Source organism: Delphinus delphis, chromosome 6 (genome assembly GCF_949987515.2).
Source record: "Delphinus delphis chromosome 6, mDelDel1.2, whole genome shotgun sequence".
Taxonomy (NCBI): domain Eukaryota; kingdom Metazoa; phylum Chordata; class Mammalia; order Artiodactyla; family Delphinidae; genus Delphinus; species Delphinus delphis.
Genome location: NC_082688.1, coordinates 85,542,875 through 85,561,892, shown reverse-complemented (window position 1 = coordinate 85,561,892; position 19,018 = coordinate 85,542,875). Strand labels below are relative to the sequence as shown.

General features: G+C 45.5%; 1 protein-coding gene across 1 annotated transcript in view; it reads left to right on the top strand.

The window, feature by feature from the left end:
• The window catches only part of FBP2 (fructose-bisphosphatase 2), a 35,477-nt gene extending 17,451 nt beyond the window's left edge, over window positions 1–18,026 (top strand). Inside the window, exons 4-7 of the mRNA XM_060013516.1 lie at window positions 518–658; window positions 9,569–9,706; window positions 14,322–14,441; window positions 17,485–18,026. Coding sequence (XP_059869499.1) covers window positions 518–658; window positions 9,569–9,706; window positions 14,322–14,441; window positions 17,485–17,679 — 594 coding nt within the window. The 3' untranslated portion in view covers window positions 17,680–18,026. The remainder of the gene's footprint in view (window positions 1–517; window positions 659–9,568; window positions 9,707–14,321; window positions 14,442–17,484) is intronic.
• Window positions 18,027–19,018: the final 992 nt, after the last annotated feature.

Sequence of the window (19,018 nt, the reverse complement as noted above, 5' to 3'; positions counted from 1 at the left end):
ACAGGGGCAGTGTCTTCAAGGGGCAGCACATGGACGGTGACGAGCTCTGGGCCCAGCTGCCTGGGTTGACTCCAGCTCCTCTTGATGTTGGGTGAGTTATCCAGTCGCTCAGGCTCTGAGTTCTTCATCTGAACAATGGAGGTCATAACGGTATCTACCTTGGAGTGCCGTTGTGTATGTAGAATGAGGTACTGCACAAAATCAGAGCTCAATGACCTTGGTCGTTATAATCATCAAGGAGCATGGGTTATGATTTTTAAGAGAAGGTGTAGTTTTAGCACTTTGGGGTGCTGTTCTTGGCAGGATGGCGACAAATACGTTCAGAAAACAGGGAGAAGTCCAAGAATGGCCTTTGCAATGGTTCAGCTAGAACCATTCATTAACATGGCAACGCGTTTCCTCCAGATGCATTTGTTGTGACTTGAAATTCTAGAACTGCGTTTCCTTCAGTGGTTCAAGTAGATCTGGCAAAGGGTTCTCTCCAGAGACAGTAATGTTTCCCTTTTATCTTTTGCAGACCTCAGAGGATGAGCCTTCTGAAAAGGACGCCCTGCAGCCTGGCCGCAACATTGTAGCCGCAGGCTATGCACTCTATGGAAGTGCAACACTGGTGGCTCTTTCCACTGGGCAAGGAGTGGACCTCTTCATGCTTGACCCAGTAGGTACCCAATAAGACAGTATGGGCCTTTGTGCTTTAATTCCTGTCCTCTGAGATAATTTCCTAGTCATTCCTAATACTTGCTCTTGCGACCAGAGAGTCTAGTTTGGAGAGCCAACAGAATCATCTAAAAACATTAAGAACCTCTGTTCAAGTGAGGGCATTTGAGGGGTTCTACGAAGTCAATCATAGCAACTCAGGCCCGGTTCTTAAGGAATTTATGACCAAAAAATGCATTCAGTTTCTTTGGTTTATGGGAATACAATGACTTAAGAATCCCGATGATGCCAATTTCCAGCCAGAAGCATGGATTCTTTAGAGTAGCACCATCCACTAGAACTTTCTGTGATGATGGCTATGTTCTGTAATCTGTACTGTCTGTTACGGTGGCTACTAGCTTCCTGTGACCATTGAACATTTGCTGTGTGGTTAGTGTGACTAAGAAACTGGGTTTCTAAATTTTATTTCTTTTTAATTAACTTAAATAGCCACATGTGACTAGTGGCTACCCTACTGGACACCAGTTTGGAGGACTTCCCCTAATACACATGTTCTTCCCAATGGGAGGAGTGACTGGTAGAAAGCTATTTTATCAGATTCTGTGTTGTTCTCCACACTTTCCACAATGAGAAAATGCTCAGAAGGGGAAGAAGCACAACCTCTGGGTAGATGAAAAATATGATAACATGACGCCGTTTGGAGGACGACATAATTGGATAAAGACACAAGAGTTCAAAAATAAAGGGTGAGCCTTCATGGCAAATGTACATTAAAAATGTTCAGGAGAAATTTTGGAAAATATGTGTAACTTATAGAATTTCTCTTTTAAATGCTGGATGTTTTTCTTATTACTTGTGAACTACTTTGCTAAATATAATCAGGTCCTGTGAAAACTCAAATATTTTTTTTGCGGTATGCAGGCCTCTCACTGCTGTGGCCTCTCCCATTGCAGAGCACAGGCTCCGGACGCGCAGACTCAGCGGCCATGGCTCACGGGCCCAGCCGCTCCATGGCATGTGGGATCTTCCCGGACCAGGGCACGAACCCATGTCCTCTGCATCGGCAGGTGGACTCTCAACCACTGCACCACCAGGGAAGCCCTCAAATAATTTTGACCAAAGTCCATTTCAAAATTTCCAGTATTCTGTGAAGCAAAAGCTATTGTTCAGTATCTCAACTTAATTTGAAATTACAAATGTTTATTGAGCATCTAGTGTGTCCCCAAATACCATTCTAGGCAGTGGAGGGAGATAATGCACTGATCAAACAAACATTTTAGACAAACATTTCAGGATTTTACATGCTGGTGCATGTGAAACCACACAACTCAGATTGGGACTTGAACTGTCTTTTAATTGAGATCACACACCTGGTCTCAGGTCTCAGGTTCTTTATGTCTCATCGCAGAAAGAATTCAGTGAGAGACAAAGTGATATGTGAGAAGTGGATTTACTTAGAGAGATACACATTCCATGCACAGAATCTGCCTCAAAAGGCAAGAATGGCCACAGGACATGGGGTTGTCTTGGAAAGTGAGAGTGGCCAAAGCAGAAACATATTCCACAGACAGAGTGTGGGCCATCTCAGAGGGCCATCTCAGAAGGCAAGAGGCCCGGAAATATGGGGTGGTTAGCTTTTTATGGGCTGAGTAATTTCATAGGCTAACGAGTGGGAGGGTTATTCCAACTATTTTGGGGAAGGGGCAGAAATTTCCAGGAATTGGGCCACTGCCCACTTTTTGGCCTTTTATGGTCATCCTTGGAACTGTTATGGTTCTGGTAGGTGTGTCATTTAGCATATGCTGGTGTATTACATTGAGCGTATATACGAGGCTCAAGGTCCACTGGAAGTCAAGTCTTCTGCCATCTTGAGCCTAATTGATTCTAACCAGTTTTTGTTGTGTCCTCAATGGCTCTGTCATTCTTTTCAAGGTTGTGCCCTGCCCCCTTCTTTCCTGTTTCACATGTGAGTGGAGGGAAGGGGGTTACAAATTTCAAAACAGTTAAACTAAACTTTATAGTATGGAAATCTGGTATCTTTTATTTTTTTAATATTTATTTATTATTTTTTAAAATTATTTATTTATTTATTTTTGGCTGCGTTGGGTCTTCGTTGCTGCATGTGGGCTTTCTCTAGTTGTGGTGAGTGGGGGCTGCTCTTTGTTGCGGTGCGTGGGCTTCTCATTGCTGTGGCTTCTCTTGTTGCGGAGCATGGGCTCTAGGCGCACAGGCTTCAGTAGTTGTGTCATGTGGGCTCAGTAGTTGTGGCTTGCAGGCGCTAGAGTGCAGGCTTAGTAGTTGTGGTGCACGGGCTTAGTTGCTCCGCGGCATGTGGGATCTTCCTGGACCAGGGCTTGAACCCGTGTCCCCTTGCATTGGCAGGCAGATTCTTAACCACTGCACCACCAGGGAAGTCCATCTGGTACCTTTTAAAGTCTAAATTTTTCACATATAAACCCATCAGAGCAAAACTCATTGCTGTGTCGGTTTACTGATGCTCTAATTTCTCCTTATTTTCGTAGAAGCAGGAATCTGTAGTTCACAAATAATGTTACTGAGCCCAAGCTTGTTCTGCTTGCCACACGACAGCCAATAAATTTGGAGACAAGGTGTTGAGGCAAGGAATAGCGACTTTATTTGGAAAGCCGGCAGACCGAGAAGATGGCAGTTTAGGGTCCCCAAAAAACCATCTTACTGGGGTCTGGATGCTAGTTTCATTTATACAACAGAGACTGGGAGGAGGTGAGGAAGTGAAGAGGCCATTAGTTTTGCCTGTCTTGGCCAACATCGGGAGGTGATGTGTTAATTTCTTCTTTTGTGCAGCCATTCACAGGTGGTCAGGGTCAGATTATCTCCCTGTGAGCTAAGCAAAGGCACTTTAGTTTAACATTCAGGCACAGGGTAAGGGTTCCCTGTGGCAGGCCATTATGTATGATTATGATAACAAAAGCAACAAAAATCAAAGGTTAAAGTCAAAGAAACAGATCAACATGGAGTCTGATTTAGCTCTTCCCTGCTACAATAATACTCTCAGTATAGCAGCTGACAGTTAGACAGTGCTTATTAAGTGGTGGATAGGTATCTGTTCTAAGCAACTTGCATATATTAATGCACTTAAGCCTCACAGCAGCCCTGTGAGGGTAGGTCCTACTATTATTCTCATTTTCAGACGAGGAAAGTGAGGCACAGAGAGGGTAAGTAACTTGCCCAAGGTCATGCTAGTAGCAGTGGAGCCAAGAGTCACACTCAGGCTGTGACAATTGTGATTTATAAGAAAAAAATAAATTTGATCATTCAGATTGAACCAGGAGGGAAGGGGGCAGGGCACAACCTTTGAAAGAATGACATAGCTCGAGGACATGACTTAAACTGATTAGAACAAAATGGGTCCAAGATGGCGGACAAGTCGACTTCCACTAGACCTTGAGCCTCAGTATATGCTCACTGTAACACATCAGCAAGCTAAATGACACACCCACAGGTGCCATGACAGTTCCAAGACTGACCATAAGGATCAAAAAGTGGGCGGTGGCCCAATTCCTGGAAATCCCGCCCCTTCCTGAAATAGCTGGAATACTCCTCCCACTCATTAGCCTATGAAATTCCCCACCCCTATAAAAACTGACAGCCCCATACCCTGGTTCCTTTTTCACCTTTTGAAATGGCCCACGCTCTGTGGAGTGTTTCTCTCTAAATAAATCCACTTCTTACCTATCACTTTGTCACTCACTGAATTCTTTCTGCAGTGAGACATCAAGAACATGAGCTTCATTAAGTCATGAAACCAGGTGTGGGATCTCGGTTGGAAGACTGGGTTTTGGCCAGGTTTGAGTCCTAGCAGTGTGGGTTCAAGTCTCAATCTGGGTTTAGGCTGTGTTCGAGTTCTGGCACAGGGGTTCAAGGTCCAATCTGAGGTGCACGGTTTCAAGATGACCAAAATATATTCCTCATATATTTGTTATTCATCCATGGTTCCTGGCTCACAGCTCCCAAAACCCTTGGAATTTCCTAAGTGCTGAGAGTGCTAAAGGGGTCTTTTGTTATGGTAATGAGGTGACTTCTGGAAGGCTCCTAAAGATGGGGGCTGGTTTCCAATGGACCCAACCACGTGATTAGAGGGTTGGGACTTTCAATCTCACCCCCTGGCCTCTGAGGAGGGGAAAGGGACTGGAGGTTGAATCAATCGCAAACGATTTAGTCAATCATGCCTATAATGCCTGTATAATGAAGCCTCCATAAAAACCCAAAGGACTGGGTTCAGAGAGCTTCTGGGTTGAGACTGAGGAGAGTGGTGAGCCTGGAGAGGGCAGTGGAGCTCTTCACCACTTCCCTGGGCATCTCTTCCATCTGGCTGTTCCTGAGTTATAGACTTTTATAAGAAACCAGTAATCTAGTAAGTAAAATGCTTCTTTGAGTTCTGGGAGCCAGTGTAGCAAATTAACTGCCCTGAGAAAGAGGTCCTTGATGCCAAAATCTTGGCTTTCCTGCGTACTGCTGCTGAACAGAAATATGGAGACAGAGTTGTGGAGAGAAAGAAAGCTTTATTTCTTTGCCAGGCAAAGAGGGAACACAGTAGGCTAGCGCCTCAAGCACTGTGCCCCCCTCCCTGGGGAATAGGGAGAGGTCTTATAGTCTGGGCTCATGGTCAGAGGTATGTGATAAGGATCAAGGCAGTAACAGTCTTGCATTCTTTCTTCTGTAAAGTTTCGAAAGGGTGGGGGTGCTGACAAGATTAGGGTTGTGCAGGGTCTCAGGTGGTCAGGTCTCCTAATCTTGATGAGCTTCTCTGGTCCCTTTTATCTTACCTTAGGTGGTTTCATGGCTGCTCCTCTCTTAATTAGCAACTATTCGAATCTGCCCTTTGGAACTCAGGGAAAGTCATGGAGGCTGGAGTCTTGCCTGTAAGAAATGGGGGACAGAAAGGCCTCTATGCCTGGGAGCCCCACAGGGCCCTGTTTAGTTTCATCCTGAGAACCTCTGATTTATGGCCGGTCAGAATTACAGGTGACAACCTGGGTTTGGAACTGGCGTCTGAAGTGTCCCCACTTTGGGAGAGGGCAGACTTCTAGGACTGAACCCTTCACTTGTACAATTTGATGCTATCTCTGTGTAGATAGTGTCAGAATTGAGTTGAATTTCAGACACACTGCTGGTGTCCGAGAATTGCTTGGTTGAATGGTGGCAGGAAGGGGGACCCCTTCCAGGGCCCGAGAATGGGCTCTTGTCTAACATTTGGAAATGAATTGTCCAAGGAGACACGTGCTCACAAAGCAAGAGACTATTGGGAAGGAGCGCCCAGGTGGAGAGCAGCAGGGGAAGGGAACCCAGGAGAACTGCTCTGCCACGTGGCTCACAGTCTTGGGTTTTATGGTAATGGGATTAGTTTCGGGGTTGTCTCTGACTGAGGGTCCTTCCTGGTGGTGCCTGCATCACTCAGCCAAGAAGGATTCTGGGAGGTTGGTAGGATATATATATGGACTGGGGTCTCCTCTCTCCTTTTGACCTTTACCGAATTCTTCCAGTTGGCGGTAGCTTATTAGTTCCATGTTCCTTACCAGGACCTCCTGTTGTAAGATAACCCATGCAAGTGGTTACTGTGGTACCTGACCAGGGCAGGCGGTTTCTGTCAGTGGTTCCCTTAACAGTATGTGTGGGACTCCTCCCCTACCCACCCCCGCAACACACACACATAAACACACATAAACGCACACACAGAGGAAGTGGCCTTGGCACACCAATTCACAGGCAGTTTTGTGTTTAACTATCATACCAGACAATTTTGAATAAACTCTCTCGATTACAAGCAAAATATCTCCAAGAACATTCTGAAGTGGTTCTACGGGTAGTAGGGAGGTGCCTTTGGCTCAGGGGGCCAGCTGAAGGATTCTAGAGACACAGCTCATGCTTTCCACCTTCGGCCACGATAGGGGGGCCCAGTCTGGATACAGGTAGGCCAGACAGTTTGATTACACATCAGAAAGAAGAGACAAACCATAGCATGCTCTCTGCTGAGCTCTCTTTATTAGCCTGAAAACCCTTTGCATCACATCGCCCTACTACAAAGGACACTTGAGCAAGGACGTAGTGTATGAAGCTGAGGACCAGTTTGAAAGGTTGACTTCAAGTTGAAGCAGCTTATGGCAATTGTCACAGGTAGAAAACCATAGAGGGTGGCCAGCAGGTTACTCAGGCAGGGCCTCACAGGCCAGAGTTCCTTGGTGGGGCAACTAAGAGCCTGCCTGATCTGTGAGTTTGCAGGGCTGGTAATTTGATTTCGTCGGAGCACACATTTTGTTCAGGCACGGAGAGACCGCCTCACGTTAACCAAACTTTCAACTGTGGTATAAGCCACAATGACAAGGCATTTGTTTACAAATAGCAGATATCATTTCTGGGTGACAAGGATATGGTGCCTGATAATCAGGTACCCTCTTCTCAAAGCTGTGGGAGGCCCTTTTTGGTTTTTTTTTTGCGGTACGTGGGCCTCTCACTGTTGTGGCCTCTCCCGTTGTGGAGCACAGGCTCCGGACGCGCAGGCTCAGCGGCCTTGGCTCACGGGCCCAGCTGCTCCGCGGCATGTGGGATCTTCCCAGACCGGGGCACGAACCCATGTCCCCTGCATCGGCAGGCGGACTCTCAACCACTGCGCCACCAGGGAAGCCCTGTGGGAGGCCTTTTTAATATTCAGTGGGTGCCAGTGATCACACAGTCAGAAAAAGGCATTTATTTTCCAGGTTAGAGTAAGGCTCTACAGCCAGTTCCTCCATCCCACAATAGGGAACAACTCTCCAGGGGCCTGAGTGTCTACACCCACAGCCCCTGGGGTGGATAAGTAAGAGAAGACATTATTTAGACAACAGTATCTTTGCTGATAAACAAAAAGAAAAGGATCCTGGCTAAACTAAGTAAAGGACTTACTGTATTAATGGGAAAGCTCAGGCCCCAGGCTAGAGATGGGCAGGTCTGGGAAGCGGGATTCACAGGAACGGTCCCACAGGACAGCCTGTCTGGTCTGGACACCACCCCTGATGCTGTGTCTCTCCTCAGGTTTCAAATGCCAGGAAGGGGTATGTAATTTGTTAAGCTCAGTCCGTTGCCTGACCTTGGGCTAGAGGAGGCCCAGCTTAGAGTCTTCTTAGACTGGCCTCCAATGAGAAAAGTTAATTATTCAAAGGAAGTTCGGGTACTTTTAGGACGTGGAACTCCATGCTGAGCTGCTCCAAAGCAACCAATGTCCAGAGTAAGTGATTAAAGCTCATGATCCAGAGACCATCAAGTACTTCCCCGCAACATAAGAAGCTGGTTTACTAGCAGAGGAGAAGGCACTCTGGAGGAACCATGAGGCACTGTGCTAAGAGGGGGCTGGCTTGGGCTTATTATAGCCCTTGGGGTTTTGCTTGATGATTCTAAGGAGTATTTGGGAAAGAGAGGGTCAGTTCTGGATTGGGTGTTGTCTAGATGCGGGTACGATGATTGATGGTGTATCTCAGTTTGTATGTAGGAGGTGGGAAGTTTAAAGTGACGGTAGAGATTCAGTGGTAAAGAAGCACTCATACCTCACATGTGGCAGAAGAGAGGCGTGTTGAGTTGTTTTTGCATTTGAGTATCCTCATCGTTGTCTTATTTCAGACACGGTCAGTGTGGCCTTGTCTCTTTGTGGGAGTGTTGTAGACGTTCATTCGGAGCCTTCTAGCTGCGAGCTGTCGTCATGGGGGATTTTTATTTTCTCAGTCTTCAAAGTTTAATCAAAACTGATTAGATTTCCAGGGTCTGATTTTCTTCCTAGTGACTTAGAGAGACATCCAGCCTTTCAAAGTGAATCTGCAGCTAGCTAAGTACATTCCTAGGGATGAGACTGTCAGCGCTCTAATTCTGAGGATTTAAAAAACATTTATCGGGCTTCCCTGGTGGCGCAGTGGTTGAGAGTCCGCCTGCCGATGCAGGGGACACGGGTTCGTGCCCCGGTCTGGGAAGATCCCACATGCCGCGGAGCGGCTGGGCCCGTGAGCCATGGCCGCTGAGCCTGCGCGTCTGGAGCCTGTACTCCACAACGGGAGAGGCCGCAGCAGTGAGAGGCCCGCGTTCTGCAAAAAAAAAAAAACAAAAAAAACCATTTATCAACTGTTCCTCATGCTGAGCGAATACAGTTTCTGACTGAAGGGATTTCTCTTTACCCATATAAGAGTAGTTGGGATACAAGGAACTTTGAATGGTTTCCAACATTGAGTCGTTAAGATAAACAAAATAACTGGGCGCTTCCCTGGCGGTCCAGTGGTTAAGACTCCACGCTTCCGATGCAGGGAGCACAGGTTCGATCCCTGGTTGGGGAACTAAGATCCCACGTGCCTCACCATGTGCCTGCCCCCCCCCCCCAAAAAAAAAGCTGAACTGAATGTGGAAGAGGATGGCAAAAACATTATAGGAAATACAGGATAAATAAGTTAAAGAAAAATAACTGGACCACAAATTAGTGGTCTAACTGCATCCCCCACTTTCATGACAAATCCCATTTGAGTAACTCTTTCCTCTCATTGTTGATGGCCCAAATCTTCCAGAAAACATTAGGAATTAACCGGGGGTGAGAACTTGGGGGATAAATACAGCTAGGTTCTTTACAAATGAGTAACCTAGCTACGGTGAAAGTTACAAAGGAAATTTTCCCTCTTTTTCCTTTGAATTATTTTATTTCTTGTTATATCACTGCTTGAGCTGCCTGTGCAGGTTCCGTATTGTCACTGTTCTTTATACAACTCATCAAAACGTCACTGGGCAGGCTGCAGAGGACCCGGCAAACCCCAGGGTTCTTTTAGCAGACCCACATCTTCTACTGTTCTCTGGTTGTTGGTGTGTGCTGTTGGCTTCTGTTTCCTGGTATCTCTCTTCTTCCTGGTGTTTCTTTTCACCTTTCTAGGCTCTTGGTGAATTTGTCCTGGTGGAAAAAGATGTCAAGATTAAAAAAAAAGGGAAGATTTACAGCCTCAATGAGGGCTATGCCAAGTACTTTGATGCCGCCACTACAGAATATGTGCAGAAAAAGAAATTTCCCGAGGTGAGTGAAGAAAGCTAAGACAGAAGCAGGGGGAATGCTGTCTCAGTGGGTTCCTGTTTTGGGGATGGCTGTCGGGGCCTGGCTGAAAGAGGTTGATGCCCCTGTTTATGGCTCCGGACCGTATGAGAATGGCAAACTCTGACTTTCTTCATAAGCAATCAAAGTCTTTCATAGCTAAAACTTACGTAGTATAGATAATACTCTCCAGGTGAGTTTTTCCAGGAGAAATTGTCTATGAAGAAGGGAGAGGCCAATATTTCAAAATCCAGAGTTTCAGGTCAGAGCATCTCCCCTGTCATGTTTTGCTCAGCTACCACCTGTGCTGATTCTGGTCACTTAATTGTATTTAGGTGGAATAATTACATTTAAAAGTACCATTCCTATGCTCTAATATCAAGGCCTGCTGTTTACTCCAAGTTTTAGGAAGGTCTTTGGCTCTCAGTGTGATCACCGAGTCCTGGACTTCATGTGGCTATTAATATAGCCCAAACCGGGCTTCCCTGGTGGCACAGTGGTTGAGAGTCCGCCTGCCGATGCAGGGGACACGGGTTCGTGCCCCGGTCTGGGAAGATCCCACATGCCGCGGAGCGGCTGGGCCCGTGAGCCATGGCCGCTGAGCCTGCGCGTCCGGAGCCTGGGCTCCGCAACGGGAGAGGCCACAACGGTGAGAGGCCCGCGTACCGCAAAAAAAGAACAAAACAAAAAAACAAACAAACAAACAAAAAATATAGCCCAAACAATCCAGTATGTATGTCTGCCGTACAAAGAGCGCTTTTAAGACAGGTGTGGGAAGGAGTCAGAGCATTTTCAGATCAAGAATGTGAAGTCTGACCTACACTGGAAGTGGCTGGGAAAGCAGTGGTGTGATGTGCCAGCCTGGCTATCCCGGGAAGCCCTTCACGAGCTCCAGGGCGAAAAAGCTCAGGATTCCAGAGGGTGCAGAGCAGTTAGTTAACAGGGTGCTGGGACCTGCCTCTGCTGCCTCAAACGGAAGCTTTAGAGAGTTTTCTTCTTTCTCTGTTCTGTTTGTTCTTTAAGCAAAATTCTTAGAAGTGCAGTCTCCTGTACCTCTCCTTTGCTGTCATGCACAAACCTGTTAGACATCTTAAGGGCAGAAGTAACAGGATATGAATTGTGAGGTTGATAAAGTCAAAATTATTTACAAGTTCCCAGTCTTGGAGATGATTTCACGGTGGTTCCCATTCTAAACTAAAATGCGCCTCTTCTAGAACCCATAAAGGAAGATACATATTTTACCACTGAAAAACCAAACTCGTATGAAAAAAAAACATAATTTTTTTTTTTTTTTTTCGGTACGCGGGCCTCTCACCGTTGTGGCCTCTCCCGTTGCGGAGCACAGGCTCCGGACACGCGGGCTCAGCGGCCACGGCTCACGGGCCCAGCTGCTCCGCGGCATGTGGGATCTTCCCGGACCGGGGCACGAACCCGTGTCCCCTGCAATGGCAGGCGGACTCTCAACCACTGTGCCACCAGGGAAGCCCCCTCTCCTGTACTTTTGCCCTCGGGAAGCCCCTCTCGAGTGTGAGCAGGCAGTGCTCCTCCCACACCTCATTCTTCCTGAGGCCATTGCTTCCCTGCAGGATCTTTGTGTTCCGGCTGCCATTCTCCCACACACCGCACCCCTGGGAGATGGGAAGTGGTCCAGGCACTTTTCCTTACCCTCTGCCATTGTGGAAGGAGCAGTCCTCCTTTGCTGTTTGTCTCCTGACAGTAGCAGCTTCTCCTATCCCTGACTGCACTCTTCTATGAGTCATGATAATAGTAGCTAGTGTATACTGTGTCAGACACTGTTCCTAGTGCTTGTTGTGTACCGACTCATTCAATTCTCCAACAGACTACAAGATAAGTGTTAATACCACAGTCCCCATTTTACATATGGGGAAATTGAGGCCCTGAACAGTCAAGTAATGTTACCGAGTTCAAGCTCTTCTTGCTTGCTGCATGGCAATAGAGGCCAATAGAGAGATGGGTTACTGGGGCAAAAAATAGCGACTTTATTGGGAAAGCCAGCAGACCAAGAAGATGGTGGACTAGTGTCCCAAAGAACCACCTTACCTGAGTTAGAATTCAGGCTTCTTTTATACTGAAAGGGAAGGGGGTGTGATTGGCTGTTGCAGACTTCTTGGTGTCAGAATCTTTGTTCTTGCAGCTGTCAACATAGGTCAAGTCAGGGTGTTCCTGTAAATCTACAACAAGGCAAATGTTATTCTCTGTTCTGCAACTTTTTATCTCTATATGAATGGAAAAGTGACCTTTGAAGGTCAGAGCCTTGAGAATGGGCTGTCCTGTATATTTCAGCCTAGAGGCAGCATTCTTAATTTGTAGCAAAAGCAATAGAATACAAAGGTTAAAGTAAAATAAACAGATCCAATATGGAGTCAGATTTGTTCTTCCTTATTCAGTAACTTGAGTAAAGATGACCTTATTTAACTGGTAGAGCCAGGATTAAAATCTAAGCCTTCTGTTGCGCAACAGATCTCTAGGGCTTTTTTTCATCTTGTAAAGCTGGAATTCTACATCCATTGGACAACAATTCCCCATTTCCTCCTCCCCTCCCCCATCCCTAGTAACCACATTCTCCTATGTGTTTCTATGTGCTGGATTACTTTAGATACCTCAGGTAAGTGGAATCATGTAGTGTTTGTCTTTTTGTGACTGGCTCATTTCACTTAGCATAATGTCCCCAAGGTTCATCCATGTTGTAACAAGTGACAGGATTTCCTTCTTTTTCAAGTCTGAATAATATTCCACTGTGTGTATATACCACATTTTCTTATCCACCTATCTGTCAATGGACACTCAGGTTGCTTCCACTTCTTGGCTATTGTGAATAATGCTGCAGTGAACATGGGTATGGAGAATTTCTTTGAGATTCTATTTCCTAGTTTTTTAGAATAAATACCCAGAAGTTGGAAGGATGTTTCCTTTTCTTTTTTTTTTAAAGTTTTTCTTTCCTGTCATTCCCTCTTTAACCCTCTTTGCTCCATTGTCTGCCCTTTATAATCCTCTTTTTTCTGTGTTGCCAAATCCAGCGTCATGTTTCCACCTTATGTTACCTGACCTTTCCATGGCATTTAGGGCTGTTTACCCCTTCCTTGTGTCTGGTTTTACGTCCACCTTCCTAATCATCTTCTTAGCCTCTTTTACTGGCTTCCACACTTCTGCCTGCCCTTCAAGCTTGGTACAAACAAACCTCTCAGCTCACACTTGGTATCCTGCCAGGGTGAACTCATCCAGTCTCTTCTGATGGAATTCAGATCTGCTTGCTCCTCAGACACCTAGAACTCCACATGTCCAACTCTGACCCTCCTATCCCCCACCCCCCACTAAACATACACCCCCAATTCTGCTCCTTCGTGGTTCTTCTTCTCTTGATCCATACTGCCTCAACCATCATGCTCATTCCCAGCAACATTCGGGGAATGAGTCGAGAGGATTACCTCTTTCTTATGCCCACGTCTAATCATTCACTTGGTGTTATCAACTATTTCCTAAATATCTCTCATCCCTATGGCCATTGGTCTAATTCAGACCTGTGTTCTTTTACCTACTGAGAAGTCTCTTAATTGGCATCTGAAGGTGTTTTTATATACTTAATATCATTATGTGAATAAAATGGAGGAGGCAAAACCTCCCATGTAATTTTTAAGGTAACAACCTGAGTAGTGCTTTCAAGAAATCTCACGTAAATGAAATTCAGTAGGTATTTTCCCAGCACGTACTTTTTGCCTCACACCAGGCTGGGCTCAGGGAATGCCAAGATCAAGCAGGAAGTCTTTTCCCCAAGGGCGTCACAGACTGATGGAGGGGCTTATGAATATAAATGCTTATGAAATCAATGCATTTTATTAGGGCTGATGCCACACAAAACACTGGATATCTGCCCCGAGGAAGTTTGGTGTTTCCCTGCACTGTCAGAGAATTATTAGACTAGACACAGAAGTCTCAGATGGGTTGCTGAATGAGGAAAAGCAAACCTGCCCAAACCATTTCATCAGATAGTCGTGCCTTACCTGACATGCCCTACTTGAGGGAAATGATGAACTTTGTTTTTTTCAGAACAAATATTCTTTTCATTACATGACTAATGAAATTGAGGTTTATAAGGAAGTTGTTGTATTTCTTTGCATGATTTCTAAGGCTCCTTAAAATAATTTTGCCAGTGAATAAACGCTGCTTACACTAAGTGCAAAAGTTGTCATGGTTCAAGGGAATCTGGTTTTCAGAAAGCTGAAAAGTGCTCTGAACTCTGGGGGCCAAGGAGGAGATTCAAGGAACAGGCAAACAGTTGGCGTTTGTCTGTACTTCCTTTTTCTTTCTTTAAAAAAAATTTTTTTTTTCTTGTTAGCTTCTGTCTTAGGACACATATTGTCTCTCACTTTAAGTAGTCCAACATTTAATGAGTCCAATCACTAGTTGAGGTTTGGGGGCTCCTAATGAATGGAATGCTCAGTTATATAATATTTTCAATTCCTAAGCTAGTGGGTGGAAGAAGGAGGCCCTGGAATGCAGAGGTCGCACCAGCTGGATGTGTGACCTGAAGCAGGTGCTGAGTAATTGCTAAGCTCACTGCATCTTGTCTCTTTCCTTCTAGGATGGCAGTGCTCCCTATGGGGCCAGGTATGTGGGCTCCATGGTAGCTGACGTGCACCGCACCCTGGTCTATGGAGGGATCTTCCTGTACCCAGCGAACCAGAAAAGTCCGAAGGGCAAGGTAACTCTCCTTCGTCTGCTGGCTGAACCCGTTCAGGGAACCAGTCAGAATCCGCTTTCTCATCATGCCTGCTTTTTGGCTACTGCCCTGTCCTTGGCATGTCTGTCTGCGAGTGGGTAGGTGGAAGAGAAACGAAGTCTCTATCCCATTAGTGAATTCTGAGGCTGTGGTAGAAGGTGTGGAGAAGGAGATGGCTGAAGTTGTTATTGGTGATTGTCGCTGGCCTTCACTTCCGCGGGCCTCACGCCCCTCAATTCACTGTGAGTCAGCTGTGTTCATCTCCCACTTTCCCAATGCTGTGTCTATCTTTTAGCTTCATCAGCAACTGATTTTGCATCATAGACCCTTTTGAGAATTTAATGAAACTTATGGACCCACTTCCCAGAAGAAGATTACATGTAAACATACACATTACATATGTTTTCAGGGGGTTCACGATGATCTGAGGTCTACCCAAAAATTCCATAGAGAGCTCCCAAAGTCCAGACTAAGCAGTTCTGCTCAGAACTCATTCAATATTTCTGGAAAGGTAGCTCCTGGAAGGTCTCCCTGCAACTTTCTGATCCCAATGCGTCTGTTTTGAATAGACACCGCCATGGCAAGGTGCCTGATTTTTAGCCAGTCACAGAATCATAGGTGGGTAGACAAATCCAGACAAAGCCCTGCCGTATTCTCTGACACACTAACAAGTAGCCACATGTATATATGTCTCTCAGCACGGGCGACCTGAATTATTGGAATGCCAGATTCAAAGCCACGGTAAGGAATCTAACACAGCACATGAGACCAGAGAGGAGATTTTAATATGCAGATTGGTATGTCAGACATCTTTTTTCACATGCGTGTTTAGCTTACCTATATTAGCTGGTTGAACTAAGAGTCACAGATAAATCTGCACAAAAGGTGCTGGAGGAAAGAAAAGTGTTACGGAGTATTAAGTGAGATAGGGTAGAAGATGTGGAAATTCTTTTTTGGCCGCGCCGCGCGGCATGCAGCATCTTAGTTCCTCGACCAGGGATTGAACCCACGTCCCCTGCAGTGGAAGCGTGGAGTCTTAACCACTGCACCACCAGGGAAGTCCCATTATTTATTTATTTTTTTTAATGTGGATATTCTTAAGTAGAACCGCTCTTGTCACGTATGCATTTCCAACGGGGAGAACATTAAGACTAATTATTACTAATTATTAAGATGATTTAAAATGAGTCTTAAAATATCCACATATAATTACAAAAACATTTCCATAAGCATGCATAATTGCGTATATAGATCTATATTCATAGCACCATATTGAAAGTATCATTGGTTTCTGACCCCCATGTTTTAGCTCTCAAGGTCTCTGTGACCACATCTGTGTGTGGGGGTGCGTGGTTGGGTTCTCCTACTATGTGCGCTTGTCTCTGTAGAGCAGTGTAGATTTTAATCGTGGAAAAAAAATAGATTGCATGGCCTGCAGGTCAAGGTACCATGAAGATCCGGACATTGTGTTTTAAGATGCGTTTACTACAACAATGGCATTTTAAGGTCAGAACAAACCTTGCCTCGGAGACAAGCTTTATGCAAGAATGCTGTGCTTATTTGTTTACTTATTTATTTATTGTATCTGAATCAACATGATACAAACAAAAGCATGGTATGCTGTTTTCCCAAAATGGCAACAAATGCCCTCTACAGTCTTAATTTACTTTCTCCTCGATGCGTGGCTCTCCAACCCAGATTGGAGATATTTTGTTCCTCTCTTTGAAATAACAATAATTTAAAAATCAGCACAAGATATAACTATTTTCTCCAAGTAGTTTTAACAAACGCATTTCAAGAAAAGAATGGAAAGAAAAAGGCTGCACAGAGCTAGATCAGCCACTTTGAAAGCTCATTGCAGAAAAGGAGAAAAATTTTTTAACTACAGATTTTGTACCTATGGGGGAAGGAAGGAGAAGATAGTATGATACTGAGTCAGAGCGTGCAGCTAGAATGTCACCCTGAATCTAATGTGATGTGTGTGTGTGTCCGCTGTGGGTCAGGGGATGGGGAGGGAGTCAGAACATAATGACAGAAGTAGACCCAGAAAGGACATTCAGTCAGCCCATTTCAAGTCAATTTACCATATTCTAACTGGACACAGGACAGACACCCGCTAGTTCTCACAGTGCCTTTTAGAAAGGCGTTTCTTTCTCAGAACAGGCTCGGCCCTGGACACATGTACCTGGCCTGGCAAACAAAGGTGCAGGCTGATTTCCCCCACCCCCATTTCTGCCCTCCACTGGGAGCCCCTGTGCAATGTACAAGGTAGCCTTGTTTGGACACTCTCTACATGTCAGGCAGTACTAGGAATGGAGATGCCACAAAGACCAACCTGACAGACCCCTCCCCTGCCCTCAAGGGAGGGCGTCCAATGAGGAAGGCAGATGTTAAACAAACTTCAGAGTCTGGACTGTTATGAAAGGGGAAGCACAGGATTCTGTGGGAGAGCATGCAACGAGAGAGTTAACTAACTTAGTCTAAGGGGCCAAAAGGAAAGGCCATTTAAACACCAGCAAACTGTTCGGCCAAGTCGACACTTGAGATGTTCCTCCCCACGATGCCGGACACTGTGGTTATCCTGAGAGACTGGCCAGCACTCCCGAGGTGACCTTCCGATCCCATCCAAGCTAGACCCTTGACTGGCCATAAGGCCTGGCATATAGAGGCTCCTAACCGGGCCCCGCAGAATCAGTTGACCTCACTGCGGAACCAGAGAGAAATGAGTACCTAGATCTCATACTCCCAAGAGAGAAGGCCAAGCTTTCATAGGCATAAAGGTCACAAGACAGGTAGATGCCGACCAGAGGTGTCCCCAAAGGCATATGTGGTAAGCATCAGCGGAGGCACCCAGCCTCCTGGAGAGTGTAGGGCTCGGGCAGCCAGCTCCGCTGAGATGCTCAAATGCACTCGCACTGATGAGACAGCAGTTGAGTAACTGGAATTCCTCGTGGAACTTTAGGGGCGTGGCTTGGGAATTTTGACAACTTGCAACACTTGTCCACCTGACTCTGTTCCTCCGCAGCTCCGGCTCTTGTATGAGTGCAATCCTGTGGCCTACATCATCGAGCAGGCAGGAGGCATGGCGACCACAGGCACCCAGCCTGTGCTGGACGTGAAGCCTGAGGCCATTCACCAACGAGTCCCCCTCATTCTAGGGTCCCCGGATGACGTGCAGGAATATCTCACCTGTGTACAGAAAAACCAGGCAGGCAGGTAGTGAGTCTGACCCCTCAAGCCCTCTTCTCCTTGTGTGGTACCTTGTTAAGGACCCTAGATGAATGATAGGTGAGTGAATGCTGGTGAGGAGAAACAAAAGGCAAATCCACCAAATCACATCCAGAGGAGCAGAAGCCAAGGGCTCACGATAAGTCTAGAAGCCAGAGGCGAGTCTGTGGTCAGTGTCAAGGGCTAAAAATAAAACCCACGTGTGAAAAGAACAACTTTGATTTGTCTTCTGTCATGAACAGTGGCAAATAGGGTTGTGATTCTATCAGCCCAAGTAATCAGCAGCTATCCGCCTGTGGGCCAAAGGTACAGAGATCAGTTAAGAATTTGTCTTGGTTTGCTTAAAATTTGAACCTAGTGTCTGAGTCCTATAGTGATTAATTTCCTTTCTTATAAAATAGATATGTCTATTTTTTATATATACTTATATATATTCAAGGTATATAAATATATACATTATATATATTTAAATATATAAACGGCTGACTTAATTTCTTAGAAGTTTTTGTCTTATTGTGGATAGGTTTTGAGTTAGAAATCTCATGGGTATTAAATTCTAAAATTTTGGATCAAGCCTTTATCAGGAGCAATTATTTGGATAACCAACAACTATTTGAATAGAAAAATGTGGTCACCTATTGACAAAGCCACATGCTAATTGGAATTAATATTTAAAAATTAATACCTACTTTTCTCAACCTCTTGACTTTTCCTTTTTAATATTTTCAGGAAATGTTTTAATCTATCCTAGGCCCTAACCAGAGTGCACTGGTTAATGACCCTTCATTTGTCCAAATTATGTCTAGATTGGGACGGGGTGGCATATGCATCAGAAATCTCAGCTTGCTTTCCCAAGAGTTGCTATATATGTTTATGGACCTGGAGGCCAAAAAAGCCTAATGAAATATTCACAAACAAATCCAGAAATATTTAAAACAAAGATACATCAGGACAAAATCAGGCTTAACTCCAAAATTCAAGAATGATTCAATATTAGAAAATCTAGGGACTTCCCTGGTGGCACAGAGGTTAAGAATCCGCCTGCCAATGTAGGGGACACAGGTTAGAAACCTGGTCTGGGAAGATCCCACATGCCGCGGAGCAACTAAGCCCGTGCACCACAACTACTGAGTCTGCGCTCTAGAGCCCGTGCTCCACAACAAGAGAAGCCACCACAATGAGAAGCCCGCACAGCACAACGAAGAGTAGCCCCCGCTCACCGCAACTGGAGAAAGCCTGAGGGCAGCCACAAAGACCCAGTGCAGCCAAAAATAATAAAATAAATAAACTAATTAATTAAAAAAAAGAAAATCCATTAAATAATGCATTAG